At 47.3% G+C, this 25,342-nt stretch overlaps 1 protein-coding gene across 1 annotated transcript in view; it reads left to right on the top strand.

The window, feature by feature from the left end:
• Positions 1-1,738: 1,738 nt before the first annotated feature.
• Positions 1,739-25,342, top strand: part of LOC144161530 (phospholipid-transporting ATPase ABCA3-like) — a 39,654-nt gene continuing 16,050 nt past the window's right edge. Inside the window, exons 1-4 of the mRNA XM_077692189.1 lie at positions 1,739-2,230; positions 3,344-3,363; positions 6,200-6,387; positions 10,688-10,861. Coding sequence (XP_077548315.1) covers positions 1,816-2,230; positions 3,344-3,363; positions 6,200-6,387; positions 10,688-10,861 — 797 coding nt within the window. The 5' untranslated portion in view covers positions 1,739-1,815. The remainder of the gene's footprint in view (positions 2,231-3,343; positions 3,364-6,199; positions 6,388-10,687; positions 10,862-25,342) is intronic.

The following is a 25,342-nucleotide window of genomic DNA, read 5'->3' as shown; positions in this document are numbered from 1 at the left end:
GTACAGAGGCAAAAGGCAGATATACTCTGCTTGACGACGGCCTACTGCCCCTTCGATCGGCATTGCAGTGTTGACGAGAGCAGTAAAAAAGAGGAAGAGAGAAAGAGAAAAACAAAGATTTCCAAAAAAAGAACAGCGTTATACAATGACTTCAAAAGGCGATCATCAGCGATGGTGATATAAAAAAAGAAAAAAGGAAAAAAAAGGAAAAGAACAAAGAACGAAAGAAGCCGGCAAAAGCAACGTTATACAATGTCTACAAGAAAACCGACATAGAACATCAAACGTAATACAGAAGCAGAAAACTGAACACATAGCACATAAAATGATCTCATTAAAAAAAAGAAACCTGTGCAGACTTCTAGACAATTTAAGTACAAAAATGTCGTTTTGTATTTCGTTTAAGTCTGCGCAGCGAGGTAAATTGAAGAATTATGTGGAATATTACCGGGTTTGTATTAAGAAATCGGGGTATTAAAAAATCTAGTTTTTGTGCACCATAGTTAGTTCCAATAAATTATGTCTTAACAGCCCCTGGTCGAAGATTGTAACGCGGGTTAACTGGAGTGAATGGATCAAGAAACAGTGCGTCTCTATTCATTTCACTGCGAATATGAACAGCAAGCTTAATGTCGAACAATTGAGTCACTTTAAGCAAGTTGTGTTTTAAAACAACGGCTTCCAGTGGTGTGAGCTCGGCACATTCTCTATGCATCGAACTGCTTTTTTTTGTAGAAGCAGTTCGTATCCCCGAATACATTATCCGAATAAATCCCCGAATAAAGTATCCCCGAATAAATTACCTAGCAATTATGCGCTAAGAAGGCTATATCATGAGAGCAAGTCTCATTTACGGGTCATTTCAGGTAGTGCGCAGGGACGTTGTCAACCTTACTGAATTACTGCCAGGTGTTTTTGCATGACGTTCTGCGGAGGAAGTACGGTTACAGAAAACGGCTTTAACTGCTCTTTTACCGGTAATTTCAGGAAAAAAGTTATACGGCAATTATCCACTAAGACATCCCTTAAATAACGCATCACAGCCTTGTTTGTCATCCTTCTCAGAGTTGAAGGGAACAAAAATTTTTTTTCAGATCGATTGAGAAATCAGTTATTATACCTAAACGCCTCGTCACAACATTTTCGCCAAACATGACGAAAGTATATTTTAAATATACCTTACAAACATAAACAAGTACGTTCGACGAAATACGGTTTGAGAAAAGCCCTTTTTGAATGGAGCAATAAATATTGTACCTTAACTATTGCTGCTGCAACTCAACGCCCGGTATTTTACAGTTCCACTACTGGCGACAAAAGCGTTGTCATCATTCCCCCAAAAATTGGCGGACTCTTTGCTAAACAGAATCATATATTCGTTGAGATTCCTCGGTTTGTGGCATACGGCAAAACTGAGCACCGTACAGGAACCCGGAACGTTATTTCAAAAACGTTCCCCCTGTGCATGTTGCGACACGTTAAGACCTTCAATACGATTTCTTTCAGCACGAAGAATCTGGAAAAAGATAACGGGAATTCATGCTGGGAACTTTGAACCGCTATTTTGACCGAAACATGTTTTTACTGGGTGGAGTGCCCGTTTCATCCAACGTTTGCCTTCGTTTACGAATAATAGTGGTATCCCAATTCGGGTGTTGAATAATTGCCGCCCGCAGGAAGAGCTTGACGAAAGTAAAACCAGTGCTTCCCTCATTGTGGCCGCTCTGTGCAGATGGCTTGGTCGACCAACAGACACATCTTCGTGAGTGCGACCTACTACCGACGACGTTCTTCGACTTCAGCGAACACGGTTTTATGAGAAACATTGTCTTGGTCGTGATAGAAGCAGTCCTCCTCTTCGCCTATGTCGCCTACGTGCACTCGGGAAGAAGTTACTGGCCAAAGCGTCGGAAAGCAGCCGCCGAAGATGCAGGACTGGACGCGGATGTCTCCGAGGAGAAGCGCAACGTCGACCATCTCTGCCAGACGGGCGACTTCAGCGGTCACACAATGGTGGCGCAGAATGTGCACAAATTCTATGGAGACTTCCACGCCGTGCGGGGAATCAACGTTGCACTTCGGCCCGCCGAGTGCTTTGGTCTGCTAGGGGTCAACGGGGCGGGAAAGACGACCACCTTCCAAATGCTTGCTGGCTTTAGCGAACTTTCCGACGGCGAGGCGTACGCGGAGAACTTGAAGGTGACGGCTAACCCCAGAGAGGTGCGTTCCCGCAATTTCTATTTCTGAGCGCCAAATTGGTCATAAATATCTCACGCATCCACTCAGCTGCTCTGAGGGATAGCAGAAGTGAGTTACAAAAGCCCAGCTGTTTCCTATAGACAAAAATAAAAGCCAAGGATTTTCTACAAAATCACGAAGTATGTCTGCCCACCATCTAGATAACGCCGACTGGCTAACAGAAAACTGCGAGACGACGCGAAATTCTTCTTGTCTATACGCTTGAATTTACGTACCATAGAACTATGGTTGCAGCTGTGCGGGACAATGCAACAATTCAAAGCTAGTTACCAGTAAGCCTCAACTGAAATTTAGTGAGTAAAAAATTAAAAAGGGAACACCATTACACGGCTGCTAAACATAGATGCATTAGCAATAATTTGTTTTACCCGCGCAGTTTAAACAAACTTTTTTCTATGGGCTCGGGAAATGCCCAACATCTCAATCACACGTCCTCTATTGCTTACATGGCAAGCAACAATACATAGTGACCGCGGTTACGACAATTCTAATCAATCATAATTAAATCGCAGTAACTGAAGCAATGCCAATGCTACCATGCGCTCTAAATCTCTGAAGACGCGCCCTGCAATTTACAAAGCACTGCGTCAAAAAGGTATTGATTGCTAGCCTGAGGCAGTACTACATAATTCTAGCACACCTCTGGCAGCGAATGTCACATCGCTACAACTGGCGTCTGTCAGACAGGCAACAACATTATTTTCACGACTTGTAGAAGCCACGGAATTGGGGTCTGAGGTGCACCTGAAGTCGCTAGATTTGAGAACTTGCGGGGTCGGAGTACTGCGACCATCTCAGAGACATCTAACGCCTGGATAGCCTCACCGCAGGACAAAATAAAGGATGCGTGCACTAACGCGTAAGACTTGAAGGTAACGAAGCTGTACGCAACCTTCTTGACCATCACGACGGTTTGAGACTACGATTGCAGCCGATGTGCTCCTCCTTCGCTGACGCAACGACCTTTACTTCATCATTTTTGCTGAAAGTGTAAGCTTCCTTTATTTATTTATTTTTGGAAGTGATAATATTTGGACGCCACCTTCGATGGGCGTACGCTACGACGTGTCTTTCTCGTTTCAAGCTAGTGTTGCCACGAGTACGGTGAGCGCGTGAGTCTTTCTCTTTCGAGCCAGTGTTGCCATGATTATGTCGAACGCTGAATGTTTTATTTTTGTCAATCTTGTTCAATCTCACTTGTGGATATGCTTGGCTTGACAAACGTGCGGCGGGGACGTTGAGTGGTTGCCGCGAGGCACGCACACACGAGCATTCGGCATTTTCTGGGTTCTTTTTAACTGCGGACACAAAACTCTAACGTTTTGCTAAACAGCTTCGCTGCTAAAAAATCTGATTTAAACTCACCCTATTGCGTTCCAAAAATGATCGAGATGTTCAATGAAAACGAAAAAGCATTTTTTTATAAGTTTCGAGGGGGCGTTTTCATCCGTCGCTTTACTGAGGTGTGGCACTATAAAACATTTTCACGCAGATTACGAGAATGGCACAGGGAGGGCCACCACAGTGACACTAGTCAAACCCGTTTATAGCGAATTGCAATATGCACCGCGATTAGTTCGATATATCCAATAGTTCGATATAGCCGAACCCCCTATAACAAACTTATTGTTACAACTGCGCGATCCGCGGGAGCCCCCCCGCGGCCCCCTCTCACCCTCCCCAACTCCATCATCCCCGCATGCAGATACGAACGCAGTAAAGTAGCCATTACCATGCCCAAAATAATTCATTTATTGCAAGTAATAAAGATACTTTCCGCCTGGCCTGCCTACTTTGCAAAGGAAAAAGCGGTGATTTTTGTTTTCACTTTCGTTTTGGCGGCTTCAGCTAGCATAGCATTCTCTACACGAAACATTGTTTGCACCAGTTCGAGTCCGCGTGCTCCAAAGTCGAAAAAGCATTGGCGGAGAACATGGACTGCCGAAAGCGCTTCATTATAAGCATCGGACGGCTTTCACTCGCGACATCATCGGGAACACTGGCGAGCTCTTCCCACTATTCACCAAAGCTGCTGTCTTGGTCCGGACTTGTTGACTGGGCGGGTTCTGTCATACGTCGCGCGTGTCGGAAACAGTTACGGAAAGTGTCGGGCGTCACGTCGCTCCGTGCGAGGCGCAATGTCTCAGCAGCAACTCTTGCTCCGTGGTCGAGGCCAATCCACATCTCAATCGCCGCTCCGAGACCATGCATTTCGGCGGCCATTCTGGGCGCGCAGAGTTCGATATATCGGATGTGAACTTCGTTAAAAGGAGTATGTTTCCCATGTATTTTCGTAACTGAATTATTTTTGTTCTATATATAGCATAATTCGCTCTATCCCGGTTCGTTATAGCCGGGTTTGACTGTATTATCACATTTAAAGTTTCCAGGCGATGGAACGCGCTGTTTTCCAGGAATGGCAGGTAGAAGGTATACATTGTGGGGCCAAACCTTTTTTCAGGGTTCGGTAATAAAAGGCGACTGTGTTTCCAGTAACGCCGCCAAATATGTGTTATATTTCTCCTTTAGGGAGGTTTATCGCTGACTTCCTGGGCAGCGTCTCCCAATTGAGACTGCAGAACCAACGCATTACGCATTGCCGAACATTTTGTTCAGCCTCGTGTTTTGTTCATATACTCTTGTGAGCGCAGTGCCCATCGATGCAGCCGCCAATTGGATCCTTCAGTAGCAGGCGGCAATAAAGAGTGAGAAGATCACGTAAACCTTGCATGACATGCCGTATAAGGACAGGTGGATTTTAGCCACTTGCTCCACAAGGGCCAAACACTCGCACTGTGTGAACTAGAATTGACGTTTCAGCGACAAGACGTGCCTGCGCTGCGCATGAACGCACTCGCGATGACCTTGCCGACGCACCCAAACCGCACTCTGACACGTCGTCTGCGTCATCCCGGGTCTTAGTCAGAGCAGAGGGGCGGAAACACGCTAGCATGGAAGAAACCATCAGGCTGGCGGCGAGCGCCAATGCGGCGCGTGTTCATCGGGGCTCCGGGCGAATGTGGTACTAGTCCCGAGAAGAGCCCTTATTGGACGGCCGACGGCTGCGAACGTCTTGGCGAATTGCCAGAAGAATATTAGATGCAGAGCATCTGATTCACTCGCCTTGTCCCTCCGGCGTCGTCGTCGTTGTCGTCGGCGTTGTCCACCTCTCCCCCATTCTCCTCGCCGCGCCAGCTGCGCTCTCCGCCGCTCACCCCCTCTCCTCTCCGATAGCGAACACTCTCTCGCGAGGTGCATTGGATTGGATTGAATTGGATTGGATTGGATTGGCTTGACTTGGCTTGAATTTGATTGGATTTGGATTGGATTGGATTAAAGTGGATTGTGTTGGATTGTGTTGCGTCATAGCCGCGGCACGTTGCGTCATAGCCGCGGCAGACGCGCTGGGACCGGCGCATGTGCAGTACTCTCTCTTCCGCGGTTTCCTCTCCTTCGGGCGCGCTGCGCATATAACCGGTGTGCCGTTCTCCGGCGAAGCAACATCCACGCTTGGCTCAAACACCTAGAGTCCACGCCGCTTTACAAGTACGCCAACGTCGTCATCGACTGGGACCGGCTTACGCAGTCCCCTCAACGTTATGCGCGCTATAAAACGCGGTCCCTTCGCCGCTCCGCCTATGCGTCGCATCTACACAGGGGTTCCCGCGAGGGGAGGTGGGAGTTTTATCCCGACAAAACAAACGAGAGCGCGTAGTTAATTAACGGGTACACAATGCGCAAAGCCCCGCTAAAATGGCCTGCAGTAATTGCTTGCATTCCGCTCCTCTCTGAACAAAACACAATTTAGCGTCCAAAGCTTCGCTCCTCGGCTTCAATAAAAAAGGCTCTGCGCGTTGTTACTGTAAAACAGAAGTAAACATTTCGGTACAACGGATGCAACTGTGGCAAAATGATGTTTAATCCCTTTTGATGCTTGCAGTGGCAGTCGCGGATTGGATACTGCTTCCAGATTGATGGCCTCCTTGACACATTGAACGCGTATGAGTTCCTGTACTTGATTGGCCGCCTGCGAGGCATCGCGGATGAGGATCTCCGCACGATTGTCGACAGCCTGATCTCGCTCACAGACCTGACTGAATACGCCAACCGAAGATGCGGTAGCTACAGGTGCGCCCTTCGTAATTTAAAGGAGACGAGCCATTAACGTACTCTGCTGTTCTGCACAGTACGTCACTGTGCGCACTTCAGAATTTCAGAAAGTGGCCGCTGATTGCCTGGTGAAGGCGAAATGAGCAAACACTAAGGTGTCGATACGCGGGGAGTTTAAATATTGCCAGGTCGTTTGGATTGTTCGGTACCTCAATGCTATTAAACGCATCGTAATCCAGTATTTCGACGTGTAAGATCCAAAAATGTGGAAGACACTACGGACACTTGAACGGAGACTTGAAAGGGTGATCGACGGCTTTAAAGTGAAATTTAAATACTTCCATTTGTATAACTCGGCGTTGCGTTGCAAAACGTGGTGATACCACGTTGTAAGCGTAGCACAGATGAATAGGATTTGCGCTACCAGTGCTATTTCGCTGTTTCAGAATGGTTCTTTCTCGTAGTGCACCGCCATAAAAATTAGAATGCTACAATACTGGTGCAAAAATACTGGTTTGTTGCCTTGTAAAGTCAGGAGCCCGCAAACAATCGGTGTCCGTGAAGCCTCCGGCATTGAGTTGAAAGAAGCGAATTGTCTAAGCAGAGCTTCAGAATGTTGCTGTCAGTTAGGGGCAGAGCTGTGAGAGGTATATGCACTTGGCGGGGGAAGGTAAAGTAAACGGCAAACCTGAGATTGGTAAAGTGAGGCTGACTTTTCTTACGTGTCAGACGCTTTTTGTTACAGCCACGTCTTCGGGGAGAAAAATGTCAAGAACGTGGTTGAAAATAAAGCCCCTTCCCATATAGGCACGAAAAGTGACAACATATCAGCCAATTTGGGGTACAACCTAGGTAAACAGAGTATAAATATTTGTTTTCAATAAGCGCTGATGTTAGGCTGAGAGGCCGTGTAATAGAGGTAACCCTGGGTGCTACTGGCCTTACTGGGCCTCACTAACAGCAAACGCTGAGATGCAAGGTCTGGGCTGGTCAGATGTCCTGCCCTTGGCTTTTACTAACAGGGTGGGGAGAATAGGTTTGTGAATTCCCGTGCAACAAAGGAGGCTCGGCATAGCCGAACGGGACGGGGTGGATGAGGGAGGTCTGGCTGTAAACACGCGCTGAGTGCCCAATGAGCGCACAATGTCCAGTTAAAAAATCCAGGCCCTAAGTTATGTCGGGGCCAAGGATGAAGTACTCTGAAGAAAACGAACGCGTGGTATTCGCCTGTCACCTCACGTGAGGCGCGGAAGCCACTTTATTTGCGCTGCATGGTATTCGGCGATTGAAAAGCACATGAAAATGCAAAATTGCATCCACATTGTTTCCTTCCCAATTCGCAGCACTCCCTGTTCTCCTTTATCGCCTTAAGCGTGTGCCCTTGATAGTTCATGAAGGTCATTCAAAGTGTGCTCATTCTGCCCACCTCATTATGCTCAGTTCTGAAAGAAAACGGATTTGGTTGACCGGGGCAACTAAAAAGAATACTTGTCGGTGAATGACAACATCCGAAACATAGTTCATGCAAAAGTGCACCGTCCACTGGAGTTGATTAACTGAAATGCTGGCATTCAAATGGCGGAATCTTATTACAACTGGACGTCGCCTTACCCCGACACCGACCTAGGCAAAATTTTAGACGCAGTAGCCAATGTGCTAAACAAACTCAACTTGCAGCCAATTACGTGTAATTGCGAGCTTACTTCCAAATCGCGTCATTTGCGGTCCCTATCAGAGCAGCAACAGCAGATTAAGTACGCGAATGCAGAGCCAAAATGAGCAAACTGATTGAATGAACATAATGCCGTGGGTACAGAACACCAATGCCTAAGCCCCAAAGTGAAAACATGCGAAACTGCAAAATTTGGGGAACCTATCTTATGGCACCACGAACAATTCGTTCTGTGCTGCCAAACCTTGAACAGCCGCATTGAACGTGCGTAAACTGCGCGCTACAGAAGCCAAAGGTTTTGCTCTACCTATATTGCGTCAAGGGTGCGCATAACTGGAAATAGCAATGGCAAGAACTAGCCGCAAGGTTTTGCGACGCAAGTTCCAATTTTCACCTGATGTCAACAAAAAAGCTTGGCCCCAACACCAGAGAACCGCAAGCGGCAAGTACGTGCCTATCTCTTCAATTGCATGCTGATTCTATCCATCACCGATCGGTACACCATCCAGAGTCAGCAAAATAATGTTTTAGACTCAGCGCTAATCCCAAAGCAGTAGACAGACTTACCAGGATCATTGGGAAGAAATAGAGGCGCGCGTACTGAAATAGGAAACCCAGCTGGCCTTCTTGTTTCCCAGCTTCTTTCTTGGAAGGCAGACACCGCCTTGAGTACGTTGTGGCCAACGTGAGCATAGCCTCAATCACGATGAAATACCGTTGGCTGCTCTTGGAGGAACCGCAGAAGCCAAACTCGCTTTGCCTTCCTTATGACTAAATTTCAACACTGAATTATTTCTTGGACATTTAAGGCTGCTTCGACTCTGGACTATCTCAATAGCAGCAATCGCTTAGACCAGCAGTCCTTAGCCACAGTACACACATGGCACTCGCCAACCACGCAAGGGCTAATTTCTCCGTGATGTAATCGAGCACTAGTAGGGCACCGATGCACTTTTCCTGTAGAACAATACGTAAAGCTGTACACAGCCTAATTCTGCCACACATTTTGTTATCATTACGTATGCTCCGTGTATTTCACCGGTGTAGTGTAAATACACTCTTAGCCAAAAGGGAGCAACAGGGGAGTGCCATTACTCCTTTGGGGGACTAACTGCGGTGCCACAGCCATTAGTCACTTGCGGGAGTAAATGCGAGGGGACGAACGGTTACTCCCCCACCCGTATGCCCTGAACTGACGTATGGTTGCTCCGTTCCATTACCCCCACGGAGACGAGCGGCGGAAATGAAACCCGCAGGCGGGGAATCGAACCACTGCCCCCGGCAACACCAACCCGACGCGCTACTGACTATACCACGAGACCAAATGGAGAATCTGGCAGAAAATAGGCAGTCGAGCGCAAAACCTTTGGTACTCAGAACTTGTCGTCATTGCGTTTCTTGATGGCGTCGGAATTCCTAGCGATGCAACTGTTTGAAATTTACGCGCTGCTAACACTACCCATTGTTGCTGAGCTTCCACGGCAAGTAGACGCTCACAAACTTAGTTTTTCCTCGTACAAGAAAGAAAATTAGGTGCCCTTGTAGCGCAGGGAGTCTCACTGGTCTAACGACGCACCCGCTTCGGCAAAAACAAACAAGTTTTTTTATGTTCGCAACTTAGCTTAAATTTTTTTGGTCTTATATGTGTGAGTTTGTGGCCATCTGTACGAGAAAAATAATAAGATAACAGGGCTTATGTCCCGGCGTACACAAAATAAGTTTCGGCGCTGCTGACTTCTTCAAGTAGCGTTGGTAGATGGTACTAGAAATGAAGCCGGGTCTTACGGCTGTTGAGGCATTGCCATTGCTTTTGTACGAAAAGCATTTATGTCCCGCGAATGACACCTAATAGCGCAGCGCTTACCTCTAGAGTGCGCTTACGATTTACCGTTGTTGTCGTTGTTGTTGATGGTTGTCGGTTGGCCTAAACATGTGTATTCACTATACTTAGTGAGTAAGGTTAGCAATTTTTTTACGAACACCTCCCTCAGTGTGTCATGTACGCGGGGTCTTTCTTTTGCCTGTATTATCGCTCGCGAAATCTAGGTACGTGACGCTTTGTATTAACGTGAACAAGAGGCGTTTGTCTATCGCACATCGCCACTCCGTGCAACGAGCCGCCTCTTCACTTCGACAAGGTGCTTTTGTTGCAATTTTTAAAACAAAAATTTGTTCCTATGGCACCATATAAAAGATTCTGTGTTGACAGTTACGTTTTTTTTTTTTTTTTTTGCAACTTATGAAACTGTGAACCGATATATGCGGCACATTGCACAGTACCGACGCTACTACAGGGGGAGTAACTGCTAGCGCTTTTCGTCCTCCCATTGCTCTCTAGATTAGCAGGGACGAACATTTGCTCCTTGAAATATGCGCACGGCACGAACTTCCCCACAGTTTCTCCTGTTGAAAAGCAACGGTAGCTCGAGAGGACTAACGGCTGCAGTAATTCCTTTTTTCGCCCATTTTGGCCAAAACCGTATACGTATGTGCGCAAACGAAGCGTTTCCTCGAAAAGTTTTGCAATGCGTGGTGCCTTTTTCGAAGTTTTTTTTTGGTCTGTTTTCGTATGGTGGGGTTTCAATGTTGGGTTTTATATCGCATCATCGTATTTGCTCTCTTTTTTGTACACATGGCCGGATAAAGCGGAGGCAACAAACGCAAGCTTTCCGTGGCCGCGGCTTTGCTGGGGCTGCCCCCTCTCGTGTTCCTGGACGAACCGTACGCCGGAGTGGACGTTGTGGCACGGGACAAGATCTTCAAGGGCGTAGACAGGGTCAAGAAGTTGTCCAAAAGCACCATCGTGCTCACCTCTCACAGGTGAGGTCATTCGTCGCATTCTTTAGCAAACATCTAATATTTTGTGACAAGTCATCAGGAATCACGTTTTCACCCAGTTTAAGTGAACAGCATATAAAGACACCTGGAGTACTCCAAGTTCACTTACTCATCACCTTATCCTAAAAGTAGTATTGTGAATTGCCGATGCCGCATGACTTCCCTGAATATAAAATGTTCTGTTCTTTGTGATATTTGCGTTTTCTTTAGCTCACATTCCCTGCCTAGAATTTTTTTAATGCATTTGAGGATTAAGTGCTTCAAGCACGCAGGTAAATCTGGACGGATCGGTCCATTGATGACCCTAAGATGGTTGGTTACCGAATCGTGGTCTAAAGCACGTAGCAGGCAACGGCCTAGTCCCAGCTGAAGAACAAATGTGTAATCGTTTACTCTAAGTGTTTGCAAGTCATATAGAACCAGTCAAAAAAACTCACGCACAAGCACTTTAGTAGTTTTATTCTCGAAGTCCCGCTTCCTAAAAGGAAGTCAAAATAAAGTGCGGATGACATATTAAATCGACTCCGCTAGGTCACTCAATGGTCACAATAAAAATCAGTTGTAGGTGGGAACACAAATAATCATGTGATCCAAACTCTATCCCTCGTGAAGAAACCACGAGGTGCTCATCAAAGCACGCCATCAAAAAAACAGGACTACAGAGCTCGCAGCGCTCAACAAAGCAAGGGTATACCTGCCAATGCCAACCCCCCACTGCTCCAAGTACTACAGAAGATTCCAAGAAATACTAAAATTGCATACAAAAGTACTAAAATGCCATTTTATTCCTCAGAACCTCGCTTGGATAAAATACAAAGCAAAAATATCACAAAAGACAGACAAAATGTTCTAAGAATTAAATCTTGCAAGTGGAGGGCTGGCCAAGCCCAGAGGCCGTTGCTGCCTTGGCACATCGTGCAACAATCGAATGCTCAACTGTATTTTCGGACATGCAGGCACGGAACTGTGTGTGCGCTTTTCTGACCTTGCTGAAAGCTCTTTCACACTCTGCAATGCTATGCGGGAGTGTCAAGACCCCCAACGTAACTTTCGCAAGTTTAGCATACTTCAAAGTGCCATCCACTTCTCGCAGATGGGAGACCGCATGCCACTGCTCGTCGATCCGCTCCTGCTTTGTTACTTCAGCGGGTAGTTCTTCCAACTGAAGACGGGCAAACTCTGCAGGATTGTCGTCCAGAGCAGGAATGACACCATGCCCCTCTTGAACTGGTACAAGCACTGGGAAGCGGTTGACTAGATACTTGATATCAGCAAACCTGGCATGTTCAATGGAAGCAAGCCTTGCCACTTCTGCACTCTTCAACAGGTCACACTTCCGTGGAAATTTCAATATCATGCACCTACTCGGTTGCCGGCACGAAGAATCTTCTGATTCATGTAAAAAACTCCTCCCCCGCTTCTTTCTTCAGGCTTTACAAGCTCTGCTTGGTCTGGCTGCCAACTACTAGGTCTTCGTAATCTTTTTGGGTGGTTGAAGACTGGTACTCAACGTTGGTCAGCACAGCAAAAAAAAACGCACACAACGCACCACGCGAAGCACACGGGCAAACAAAGAAAACCAAGTACATTTCCAATAGTCTTCGGCTTTGGCTTTGGATACAAGCCGATATAGTGCTGCCAGCATGAATTCCTGAAATGGCGAGATGCAGCCAGTACATTGGATTGTATGAACCAACTTTGCCAATTTTTTGCCAATTTTGCGGCACGAAACTTAGAAAATCGAAAAAATATAGTTCTCATTACTATACTCGTAAAAATGGGCTGAAGATCGTGCACTTTACAATAAAATCGTAAAACTTGGTAGGTCTGCAAGGGTTAAAGGTATAAAAGTATCGTCCGTACAATGCAAGCATAAAGGTGCGCTTCACACAGACATAAATTCCTCTGTTTGGAAATCCCACGTTTTTCACTAAACCCTGCCCTGCAAGCAGCCGCAGTTATATTTTGTTGCTCGCCTGCCGCGAATCTCCGCCTTCGGGACGACAGCTGCAGCGGCGTGACGGATCGGAAAGCCCTTGCGTTGCAGTAATAACCGAAGCCAGGAATAGCAACACGGAGATTTATTGAACGATAGCGTAGCCTAAATATCTGAGCACCAATAATTATCTGCATTCACGAAGAGGGAGAAGGAAAGAAGGAAATGCGAATGCTTGCCGGCTTGTCCTGCATGGCCCCGCACGACATCATCTGGCACCTGACCCCGCCGGCCGACTTGAAGGGTCTGGAAATGCCGCCCAGGCCATGGGAGGTCCAGAATCTAAGCCTGGCGTTTCAGGAATGGCACACGAAGCGTTTGTCCCGCCTCTTCTTGGTCCTCGTTTCGATGGTGCCGATGGATACTTCCGTCTGACATCTGGGCCTCGTACATGACGCGACCACGAAGCCGGTGCACACGATACGCCAACTACTTGGGACCTCAGTGAACGCTCCTTGCGTAGACAGTCATCGCTCCGAAATCTTTGTTCCAGAGGCTCCCTCATGCATGTCACGTCCATCGAATCAGGGTGAAGTTCCAACAGACCCGAGCGCAGGTTTCAACCTGACTACCCAGCACACGCTCTGCGTCACTCCTACCTGAATCAGAGTGTGGCGTAAAATGGTGCTCGAACAAGTACCAAGGCACTTTACATGACAAAATTCCCTGACTGTTTTCTTAGCGAAAATTTTAGCTCATGTTTAGACCTATACGTTTCTCTCTTTCATTACTTTCAGGGTGGTTGAAAGCAGTGTACACGTAGTCAATGCAGTGCAGCTTCAGGAAGGAGGAGGAAAAAAGCAAAAACGCCCGTGGTTGGGAGTTGCACGGTCAGATCCCACCGCTGCCACCAATGGTGATTTTAATCCCTCCGCATTGCCAGTTCTTGTGAATCCTGGTTCGGGAAATCCATCTTGGTATCGTGACTGGTCACCGGAGACGTTGATCAAGAGACAGATGCTTGCTGACGAAGGAGAAAAAACTTTATGCACTTATTTACATGATGAGTACAAGTTTGGATGATGTACCTCGAACGAACAGAACCGCACAGCCTGCAACTGCAACAGCAACCCTCGGCGGCTCGAAACCCCGCCTTTTTCTTCAAGTAAAAGTCAAGAGATTTCTCCCAGGCAATTCAAGTCCCAAATGACTCGTCCAATCATAGACCTACAATCTCACGCACTAGCTCCGCCATCACGCGAAGCCATTGTGGTTGTTTGCCCCCCCCCCCCCCCCCCCCCCCCGACCACGAGGGAGAGGACGTGGTGGCGCCGCTGGTACGGGGAAACCTTTTTTCCAAGTACGAGGCGCGCCGGGGTGCTTGACTCATGCTGCTCGCCGGTTACCTATGTCATAGCCCGCGCCTCCGGAGTCGTCTCCCTTGTTGTCTCTCCCGTATCCATTCATCAGAATCGCCCATGTGGTGATGTCCCTCGTTTCCGCTGGAGTCACTCAGAGTCGAAGGGCAGCAGTTCACGCAGAACTGATGAACCGCTGTATTCAATGCGGACTGGCACGTTGCACCAGTCGATACCGATGAACACGGTAAGTAGCGACGAGGTCCGCGCATGGGTGTGCCAGGTCCGCAACCCGGTCATAACACCATCTGTTCGAGGTTTCGAAATTATTCCGGAGCCCCCCCCTACGGCGCCGCTCATCGTATCCCAAGCAGCGGCGAGTAAAGCCCCACAATCAATGAATGAATCAATCAGTCAACTTCAGGGAGGATTGCATTTCGAGGCTTGTAAACGCCGTGCCGTTATTTGAAACGACCAAATCTGGCAGTCCGTATGATCCAAATATCTTGCGCAGCGGCTCCATCAAGGGAGATGAGTGCAGTGTGACGTTATTATTTCCAGTTCAGCCCAGTTCGAAAAAGCATCAATTACAACCAAGAAAACATCCCCATCGGCAGGACCCGCAAAAAAATTGGTCACCACCCCGCCCGCGAAAGTAGATGTCCAGCAAAGTTGTCCTCAACCACTGCAAATGGGGATGGAGGAAGGAATGAACTGAGTAAATATGGATATGTTCGTTTCCCCGAAGTCCGGTGCCGATCGGGAACCGAACTGCCCGGTCTCCGGTTGATTTGGCAGGAGGCTCGCAGGGCGATGGTGTTGGAGTTCTCGGATAGGGTTGGTGAATTGACGAACTCGAAACGTTTGTATTTGATGACGGGAAACTATGAGTTTATATACAACTATTTACATTAGAGTAACTGCATACATGAGTACCAAAAAGGAAAGGCTTCAAACTTCAGTTAGACGCTATAACTCCGAGTGATCACGAGTCACTCGAGAGCCTCAACTCCGTCTAACTATCATATGCTCGGAGCGTACGCAGGCCGCTCGAGCGACGACGACGGCCTTGACTCTGTTCCCACCGCAGGGCCCATCTAGTTGCCCGGTACACAGCTGTACTCTTAACTTCTGACGCAATCGTCGAGTCAACCTCTCGCTTCTGAAGCTTACAAATCCCAACCTACTTCAACGGCCGATACTCTTGCCTCGCCGGGAACTGCCTAGCTGGAAGCTCCGACAAGAACGCTCTTTAACGGCCAACACCTCGGTATTACTCTCTCTCTCGGGAACGACCTTCTAGCTTTTGTGCACGCGTAAGGGAGGGACAAAATTTACGTAGACAGCTATCACTCAGCCATTTGCTGAATGCTCCATTAGGCGCCACCCCCTTCGGATCAAAAGCCGGCGCGCGGGTGAGCAAGCGCGCAGCGGCGAGTACACATGACTCCGAAGGGTCCGGGCGAAATGCGGCGGCTACCGAAAAGCAGCCGCTCCTAAGCTGGCGCGCAACAAAGGGATCTCGCAGGAAAGACACCGCATCTGTGGTCAGACGATGATAATTACCCCTTCGTTGTCCGCTACGCGTACTATTTTCGGAACTTGGCGGGCCCGTCTGCCCTCGTGAAGGGATATTCCCGCGGCATTCTCTCCATACAGACCACTGTCCCCAGAAAGCCGCAGCGGATATACGACGACCACAGCGTCGCGTTGGCAGTGCTGCGCCTCTAGACCGAGCGGCGGAGATCTATCCTTTCACACGCAAGGCCGGGCGCGTGGCCACTAACCTCCTGAGTTAACCAAACTGTTTCTTGTCGTCTCGGGGCGGGCTTGTCGGTTGCACTCGGCTAGTGTAACCAGATGAGAATACAGAGTATCGGAACAGTTTTCTCCTATGTTCTGTGCCACCGCCATGAATATTTGTCAGTTCGCATTAGGTGACATTATTTTACACTGCGACAATTCGATGGCGCCGCCATTTTGTTGTTCGTGTTTTAGTCGGTCAACTCTGGTAGGCTTGGCTTGTCCTCCCTGCTCTGCGGCTGCACGTGACTGACGTCGTTCCCAATGTAAATCAAAGATAGCGTGTGTAACAGCATTTCAGCAGCAGAAGTATGTTTAAAGATGCCGTTTGGCGGCGTCTTCGGTAGTGTTGTTAACAAACGACCCGGTCAAAGTTACCGGAAAGGCCGTAGATGAGGCAACCTCGCTACACTGATGAACAACAAAATGGCCCTCGCTCACATGCGCGCCCCTGTGGCGGTACTTTAATCTCCTATCTAGTGACACTTCTGTGGCGGCAAATGATGGGTGCTGCCTATCCTCACGATTGCGTTCATAGTCTTGGGCAAGAACTTTTCTATTTATGGACACTAGTCTGCCCAGCCTTCAAAGCTAATCTGCAAAAATATTTTTTTTCCAGAAACACATTGGGGAGGAGGAGGGGGGGGGGGGTCCCATTAGTCAGAGGCGCCTTATCATCCATTATGCAGTTTCGATTCTTCTTTTGAGGTTTCCCTAAACAAATTCTGAGCTCTATGTTGTATGCTTGATTAGCCTAGCGCATCTGTTCGACATCTTATACCTTGGCGTATTAAAGACGATAGTCTTTCCTGTGCTACTTAAACGCAGAAATTTCTGTCTGTCTGTCTGTCTGTCTGTCTGTCTGTCTGTCTGTCTGTCTGTCTGTCTGTCTGTCTGTCTGTCTGTCTGACTCGATTCAGCCATGCGCCCGAAGTGAAACAGATGCTGCGCAATAGTCTTATATACTCATTGCCAAATCTAAACGACTAAGTCCGGTGTCAGTGCTCATACTTCTCAACATTGTTGAGCAAGAACAAGACACGCAAATATAAGGCATTGATACACAAGTGATATCTCCACTGTTCCTTATGAAAGATTCATCGATGCTTGGTTTTTGCGATAGCGAATGAAATACTACATCACCGGCAGAAAACCGTCGCCTGCTGTTGTCAGCGCTACTTCCTGGCGGCATTTAGGAAATCAAACGGCAACACCAACAAACGGTTCCACTAGATAGGCTATGCATTCCGCTTGGAGCGGTTGGAAATAAATAAATAAAGCAGTAGGGCAACGTCATTCTATAAACGTTGTAATAGGGTGCCTCGACTCACGCGCGTCTCCGACGTACGGTAGCGCTGGCATCGAGATACCTGACTGGGGCAGTGGAGCGCAGTAAATTTAAATGGACTTGAGCAAATCTCTAGTGTGTCAACTTTGTAGGGAAGGAGACGGGAGATGAACAGCATGAAAGGAGAGCGGCAAAAAAAATAGAGGCCTTTACTTGGCAGGGGTACCAGCCCTTTCGGTGACATTTGCAACGAAACGAGCAGATACGCGGCCATTTTTTTTTTGCCGTGGACAATGTTTTTGCCCACGGCAATGAAACCGCGGAAGAGGGGGGGTTAGAGGTATACAGCTTTACTGTACAATAGATATGAAGTCACGCTGCCGTTGCTCCGGTTTTGTCCAGAAATGCGTAGGCGTTTTCGGTTGACTTTCCCTGTTCTATTGACACGCCTTGCAGTGCCGCACGAATTTTTCGATCTGCGCGTCCATGTTAGGCCACCAAACGTAGCACCTTGCGATATAGCCGTCACTGCTGTCACCCCCGGGTGATTGGCATAAATCAATATGACGACACGTTTTGCAAAACCGCAGGAACTGCCACGCGGTTTCCCTAGATCACACAATCACGACACACAGACGGTTAATGCTGTCTCAACTCGTATGTAACGCTGTCTTTGGGTACCCCTTGTTTTCGCCCGCCGTCAAGAACCCATTTCCTCACTTCCGATAGCCGACAGTCTCATGACGTGCGCCAAGCCATTTAGGCGGCGGTGACTAACGGGTACTCGGCGGCTTCGAAAAGCAACACGTCTCGTAGCGCCTCTGGCAGCTTGACAGGTCGCCTGCGCAAACAATCCGCGTTGGCATGATCCTGCGTTTTGCGGTAGTCAAGCTGGTACTCGTACGGCGACAGCCTGGGGCTCCATCCACGCATTCGAATTGACACAACTACCGGTATTCGTTTCTTTCGGCAAAATATTCCTAGCATCGGTTTGTGGTCGATGAAAATAGAAACTTTCCGACCGGCTCGGTACTGGTGAAAATAATGCCCTCCGTATAGGACGGACAAGGCTTCTGGGTCGATTTGAGCATAGTTCTGTCCAGCTGTCGCTATATCCTTGATGCGTATGTACTGGGTTGCTCATTTCCCGTTTCGCCAGCCTGAGCGAAGACTGCTCCCACGCTCACCGGGGACACGCCACAGGAAAGTATCAACGGCACACTTTCTTTAAACTGCATTAGAAAGGACTGCGATGTTGGCAACCTCTTCAGACCTTCGAACGCCCGTTGGTGCTCTTCGCCCCACTCCCAGGTAGCATTATCATCACGCAAACGTTAAAGCTGCTCGGCTATATCAGATCTTCCCCCAGAAACTGTTGTAAAAATCGACCATACCAGAGAACGCCTGAAGTTCCTCGTTGTTTGTTCGGAACGGGGCCTCGTGGATGGCCTAACTTTGGATTCGGAAAAATCGTAGAGGCCACACTTGTCAATGCGATAGCTCAGGAACTCCGGACTTTCCTGAAGCAACTCGCATTGGTTGGCTTGCATTCTGAGTCCAACATTAGCTCTACGGCTGAATACCTGGGTGAGCATGCATTCTGGCTCTTCTACGGTTTCTCTCTCCATCAGAATGTCTTCCCAGGTACAGAGCTACTTGAAGTAGGCCAGCCAGGATTGTTTCCGTTGCCGTTTGGGAGAGGCCCTGTGCGATGGACTCGCCGTACGACAGCTCACAATCTTTGCAGAGTCCTTCTAGTGAGCGCTTCGTTGTAGGGTCCTTCTATGGTGTAGAGCCTTTGTACAATCGACCAAAAGCATCTGATAAGCCTGCACCAGGTCAAGCTTCGCGGACAAACGCTTATTTCCAAGCTTAGCAAAAAGCTCCTTGCTAGTGAGCAGGCAAGACATGTTGCTCTTTACGGCGTGGTTGAGTGTGCTTCGGTAGTCTCGGCATATTCTGAGTAAGCCACCGTTTATTCGCACCACAAAACTAGACTACTCGGAGTATTCGGTTCGCTTCAAACTTATTACCTGCACACGCCTATTCAACTCTCTCAGAAAAGCATCCTACGGAGCAAATGGAACGTTTGGACACTTCATGGACCTCCGCAGGGCGCTGTCCTTCAGCGTGATGTGAACACTCGATAAAACAGCAACCGGCCGACACTCGCTGAAAACCTTCGCAAATCTCGCAGTGAAAACTTCTCGGCTCCTTCTGATGCAGTGAACACCTATTTCTTCGATTTCCAAAGGCCCGTATTAATCCCGGCTAAGCAACTGCACCCGTAGTTTTCTACCCGCATTTAACGGAAATTCGAAATTTCGCCCCTTGGACTCCGGTAACGCCACAGCTTTTCCCAATATCTCGGTACCCTCTTTTGTCCAGGTAGCTAACTGGTTGCGGTTCTGGCTCTTCCACTTTTCCACGCTTTGCCGTTAGTAGTTTCCATCTTCCATCTTCCTGACATCTTCCATCCTCCTCTTTCCATCTTCTTTCGCTTCCATCTTCTCCTTCTCGTCGCTAATCTTGACATCAACTACGTGCTTGCAACTTAACGACACTGAATAGGCTGTCGTACTCCTCTCCTGTACCGACTCCAGCCTGATCCAGCTGATCCTGTGCTTGCGCCTTACTTGCTCGTCGCGTTTTTCTTACTGGGGCCCTCTAGCCTCCACCCTGGTCCCTCGGAATACGCGCCAACAGTGCCAAATGCTCGCCTGTTGGAATGTGGCATCCAAACATATTTGCATTAATCTTCATGACAGCGACCGGAAAGGAGAGCGACGGGGCTGCGTGACAATGCTCGTTCTCGTGATACCATTTTTGTGTTGAAAGACGGTAGTCTTTCCTGGAGTACTTATTAGAACGCCGAAGTTTTGGTGTCTCTGTGTGCCTGCCCCTCGATTCAGCCTCCCGTCTAGTTAAACAGATTTTGAACAAGACGTTTATATAGCCGCAACTATTTTAAACATCTAAAGCTTGTGGCAGTGTTTACAGTCGTCAAAGTTGCTTAGAAAAACAAAACATTGCTGATATCTCAGGCAGAAAAAATACATAGGTGATGTACGTTACGAAAATGCCATAGATGCTTGATTGTTGCGATACCAAATGAAGTACGAGCCACCGCAGAAATGCAAACCCAACGTTTGCACTCCGACAGAAATATTTTTGGTGGTCGTTCGTTTTGTTACAAGCGGGCACCTCAGAATACCAGGATATGGTGGCGCCATCTTGCAGTGGCCCAGGCGCGCAACTCCGCAACTCCACTGCCAGGGGGCGCCACCCGTCTTTCCGGCAGCATAGAGACTCCATAGAGTTTCTTACAGTATACACTAGAGAGGAATCTGGCGCTAGCGTCTATGCGGCTCACATCAAGGTCGTCTGTGTCGTCATGGGCCGCCATTATACATCGCGCTCGCCTTAGTTTCATCATTGGCTTGGATTGAAGCGTTTTAGTGACCGCAAATTTAAACAAAGTGCCACAAAAACGCGAAGAATAGTGTGCAATTATGTAAGTGGAAAATAAAACAGGCTGTCTTAAAACTAAGAAAAAGGGAGGAAAAGCGTATTTTTGCCGGAACGGTTGTGCCTCCTATTTCGCAGGCCAAGTTTGTAGTTACGAACAATGTTAATATTTGGGGGGTAACTCATTAGAGACTGTGATTTTATTAAGTTTACCATTATTTCAAATAATAATTTGTTTAAAGAGTTTCAAAAGTTTTTTAAGCGTGCCTATGAAAACGTTGCCTTTGTGGTGAACCGGTGCACCGACCGCCAGCTACAAGATAGGACGCTTACAAGTGCCCGTATCTGCCGTATCTTGTCTTCCTCGAAGTACGTTTTGTTTCTTCTTTTCGTCGGTTAAAAATTTCGCGGCGGCATATTAGCCGCACAGCCATACGTCCTTCGACTGCGGCATGGGCAACGTCGGGTGCGATCACGCATTGCCTGCTATTTCACTGAACACGGCCAACACGGTTACCAAAGAAATGGGAGGATTTCGGCTTCCTCGTAGCTCGTATACGTGTTAACGTATAGTAAAGAAAGCAAATCCCAAAAACCGCTTAAGAGTCCAATTGTCATGCCATGCCCAAGCCAAAAAGGGGGTCTTCCCATGAACCCCCATGACGACATGGCTTACGAGGCGCAGTTTCCTCTCTAGTATACTTACTAAGAAACTCTATGAGGGACTCTATGGCCGGCACTGCCCGGAACTATCTTTCTTTATATCGCTCCGCCTTTCGTATCTGCAACCCGGGTTTAAACGACTCGCGACCTTGCCTTCCAACGCGGCGTAAAGGAAGTTGTCCAGAGTACTTAAGTGCGCCTCGTACCTCAGCGTGCACGGACCCATACTCTGCATGGTGGGTGATGCATCGGACCACGATTACTGTGATTATGAACCTCGCGGCGCCAGATGTGCCAGTGCGCCTGTGAAACATCGTCGTGCTTTACACCATGGCGCCACCGGAGACGGCAAGATTTGTACTTCGGCGCATGGTTAGTACGTGCGCACAGCCAGTGACCCTACCACGCAATAAATACATCCTCACTTAACAAATGATTCTTCTTTCAAAACTTTAACGCTATTCGCCCCGAGCGCGAACACAGTCGGCCCCTGGCGGCGGCGGGACGAACCGCTCCTAGTGTGGATGGCGCTCTCGGATCGTCTGCTTCTTCACGTTGCGCGCGGCGCAAGACGCGCGCTGCCATAGCCTCCTTTATACTAAAAGTATAAAGTATAAAGGATAAGTATAAAGGAGGCTATGGTGCTGCACACGACAAAACAACCGATATGTGTACTCGTTTGACAGTAAGCGATGACATAGTTAGCTCTGCTTGCGCATTTCATCTAGAAACGCAATAATCAGCGACTGTTTCGGGTTAATGCGCTGGTTTAATTCCACAAAACATCTTCGCCGTGGTAACCGCCTGCATGTGAAACGTGTTATAAACATTGCTTCCACACATTGCACTGTTTTTATTGGTGAGTGCAGCCGTCTGCCGTTTCGGGAACGTCGGAGGGTGCTTTTTGGAGGTGGCGTGGTGACTATTTAAAGGATAAAAGTTTAGTACACGAAACGGGTAAGAAGCGACAAGACCTGTGCATACCCGTGCATTTGCCACTCCCTTCTAACATTACGCCGTTTCCTTATAGAAAGAAGAAACAAATAAAAACAATTACAGTGCCCACGACCCGTGCGCTATCGCCCATACATTACCGGGAACGTATATCACACCCGCAACCGCCTGTGTGATCGTGTTCTTCCCGTACCTTTTTCAAAATAGATACCATTTTTGGGCAGTCGTTGTTTATACTGAGTTGCTAATTTTACGTATTATTTAAAATACGTTTATATGGATGCGCAAGAGTATTTAGGAGGGATTTCGCGGTAAAAGTAAGCAGTTGTGAGTTTGCGTCTGTCATGTGGCATTTCGTGTGTCATTTTCATATATAACATTTTCAAATCCCGACATGAATCACCTTGTCCAGAAATGTCTCACTCAGCATAACGAAATGCCTAATATGGTCAGAAAGAGGAAAAATCGCGTAATATAATGCACGTTGTTGCCCACATGTGTGAGGGGTGTGTGGCACGGCTCACTGTTTTATTTTTATTTTTTCCCACAATGCTTGCTTTCAATACAATTTTGAAAAAGGCGAGCCACAATTCTTGGACAATCTCGGACCAAAGGGGGTTAATCAGTTTTGGAAATACGTGTTGAAGTAATGCTTTTTCACCACTACAGAACACGACGCCTAGCGTACTTTCGATTGTAAGTAATACTGATAACCAACGTTTGGCTTTTCGTGTTACATGCGTTCTCTTCTCGCTGCTCTTGCAACGTTGGCAACCCCCTTCCCCCCCCCCCCCTCCCGAAAAAAAACAACTAAATGCACAGAAAACTTTATCCTTGCATCTTTTTAACCAATCCTCAAGAATTAAATGCCAAGACAAAGGCGATGTTCAGTTTACAAAACAAAGTAGTTACCGGGATCCCGTTGCGGTGATTCGGAACGAGAAATAAAAAGGAAACGTTTTACTACATCTGCAACAGCGCAACTTCATTTGCCATCTTTAGGGTTCGTAAGCGACCTTATACGCAAGAATGCAAACACATCTCGCTGTTCCATGCACCTGTTAAATTTTAAAAGGAACGCAAATGGTCAACAGAGCAGCCGTAACACAACCTTTGTGCTCACTGTGAGGTCGCAGACGCTTGGTTTGCACACTGTGAACCTGCTTGTCACTTTCGGAAAACCTAGCTAAACATGAGATGTTGCTTTAGCTAAACATGAGATGTTGCTTGTACTGCGTGCATTGACAATTCAATTCGCAAGTTCACTTGCGACGAAAGCCGTAAATAAGTGATCCGACACCGTTATTCATCAAACCTTCGTTCAGAGTCGTCATTTAAAAGACCCGTTAGAGTGGTTACATTTATATCTCTGCGCTGATCAAAATTCCGTAATTTTATGTTGCCTTTCGAACACACAAAAAATATCGCAAGCTCTTAGAAAGAATGTCGGGACAGGTAGGTGGTGTTACCATTTCAGCGCATCCCACAAATGCAAGAATGCGTCATTCTACCAGCGAAAGCGATTGAGATTGCCGTTGTAAACTGAATTTCAGAGATCGAGGCTTCATGATTTGTTTCTGCTTATGCTTTTATAGAAGGCTCAAAGCCATAGTGTGGAAAAATCGAGCTTGCTACGAGCCACGGCGTACAAGTTCATTGTCACTGTTATGGACATTCTGAGATTCCCGATGGGTCGTCGTTTTTTTTTTTTTTTTGCGTAGTAATGAAAACTTAGTCCCGCTTCCACGCTATACATTGAACGTTTAGAACCGAACTACAGCATACCACTGTTGTTTGCGGCTTTCGTGCGCACCTACGGCTGGAAAAGGGCACGAAGCGCGCCCACAGTGTGCATTCTTACGGGCCGCTCAGCGGAGCATCCACACTAGCAGCGCGACGCTATCGCCACCTACATGTCGATCTCGCGGCGAATAGAGTATTACACGCGCGCCAAACGTTACAATGTCTTGGAGTTACCAACACATGGCACGCCACGCAGAAGAGCGAACGTAGTAAAAAATCTGGCGAAATTCAGAAAATTTTCTGCTTAATGCGTCGCATGTTCATGCTTCTTGTCTGAAGTGTGAGTTCTTTAAAGCTTATTCTTTTGATTTTACTAAACCCTGTGCATCCAATTATCTCCGTTCACGCTATTTTAACGACTACAGGAGGAACGTCCGCGAAATCTGCATTATTGTGGAAATTCAGGGGTTGTATATGGTTGGCCATTTTAAGTTTTTTTATTTCTATTCTATTTTGAGGTTTTGAAAATTTATTTGGCCCAATTGCTATTATAATGATTACAGGTGAAGCGTTCGTGAAATTTGGAATATTGTGGAAATGCGGGGTGTTACACAGTGCGCCATTGTTCGTAGATTTTTGTATTTTTCTGTGTTGTTTTATACTTTTCTTATTCTTGAGCTTCTCGAGAAATATTTCGACGAAGTATCTCCATTTACGCTATTACACAGATAAAGGGGGGAACTTTCGAGAAATATACATCATTTTGGAAATGCATGTCGTCATACGGTTCGCCACTTTTCATGTTAAGTTCTGTAATTCTTTTAGTTTTTTCAAAATTTTGTTCGACCAGTTATTTCCGTTTACGCTATTACAACGATTACAGGTGGAACTTTCACGAAATCTGCATTATTGTGGAAATGTCGGGCGTAACACGTTTCATCATTTTCCGTATTTCTTATTTATTTCTATTTTTTTCAAAACTTCGTTGGACCAGTTATCCCCATTTAAGGTATTACAATGATTACCGGTAAAACTTCCGCGAAATCTGCATTTTGTGGAAATTCAGGGCTTTACACGATCCTGGCAACGGGGGTACTCGGCAAAGAATGCTACGCAATAAAAGAGGAATCCTCTTAAAACAAACCTCCATTGCATTTATGTCCAACGCATTAAAAAGAAAACGTCCTTAAGTATACCTCCATTGCATTTATCATGCACGACGGAAATGATATGGGAGAGAGAGCATCACG

This window comes from Haemaphysalis longicornis, unplaced genomic scaffold (assembly GCF_048455015.1).
Source record: "Haemaphysalis longicornis isolate Haplotype H1 unplaced genomic scaffold, Haemaphysalis longicornis Haplotype H1 scaffold_12, whole genome shotgun sequence".
NCBI classification, from domain to species: Eukaryota; Metazoa; Arthropoda; class Arachnida; order Ixodida; family Ixodidae; genus Haemaphysalis; species Haemaphysalis longicornis.
Note: the sequence above shows the minus strand (reverse complement) of the source record. Positions and strands in the feature narration are given on the sequence as shown.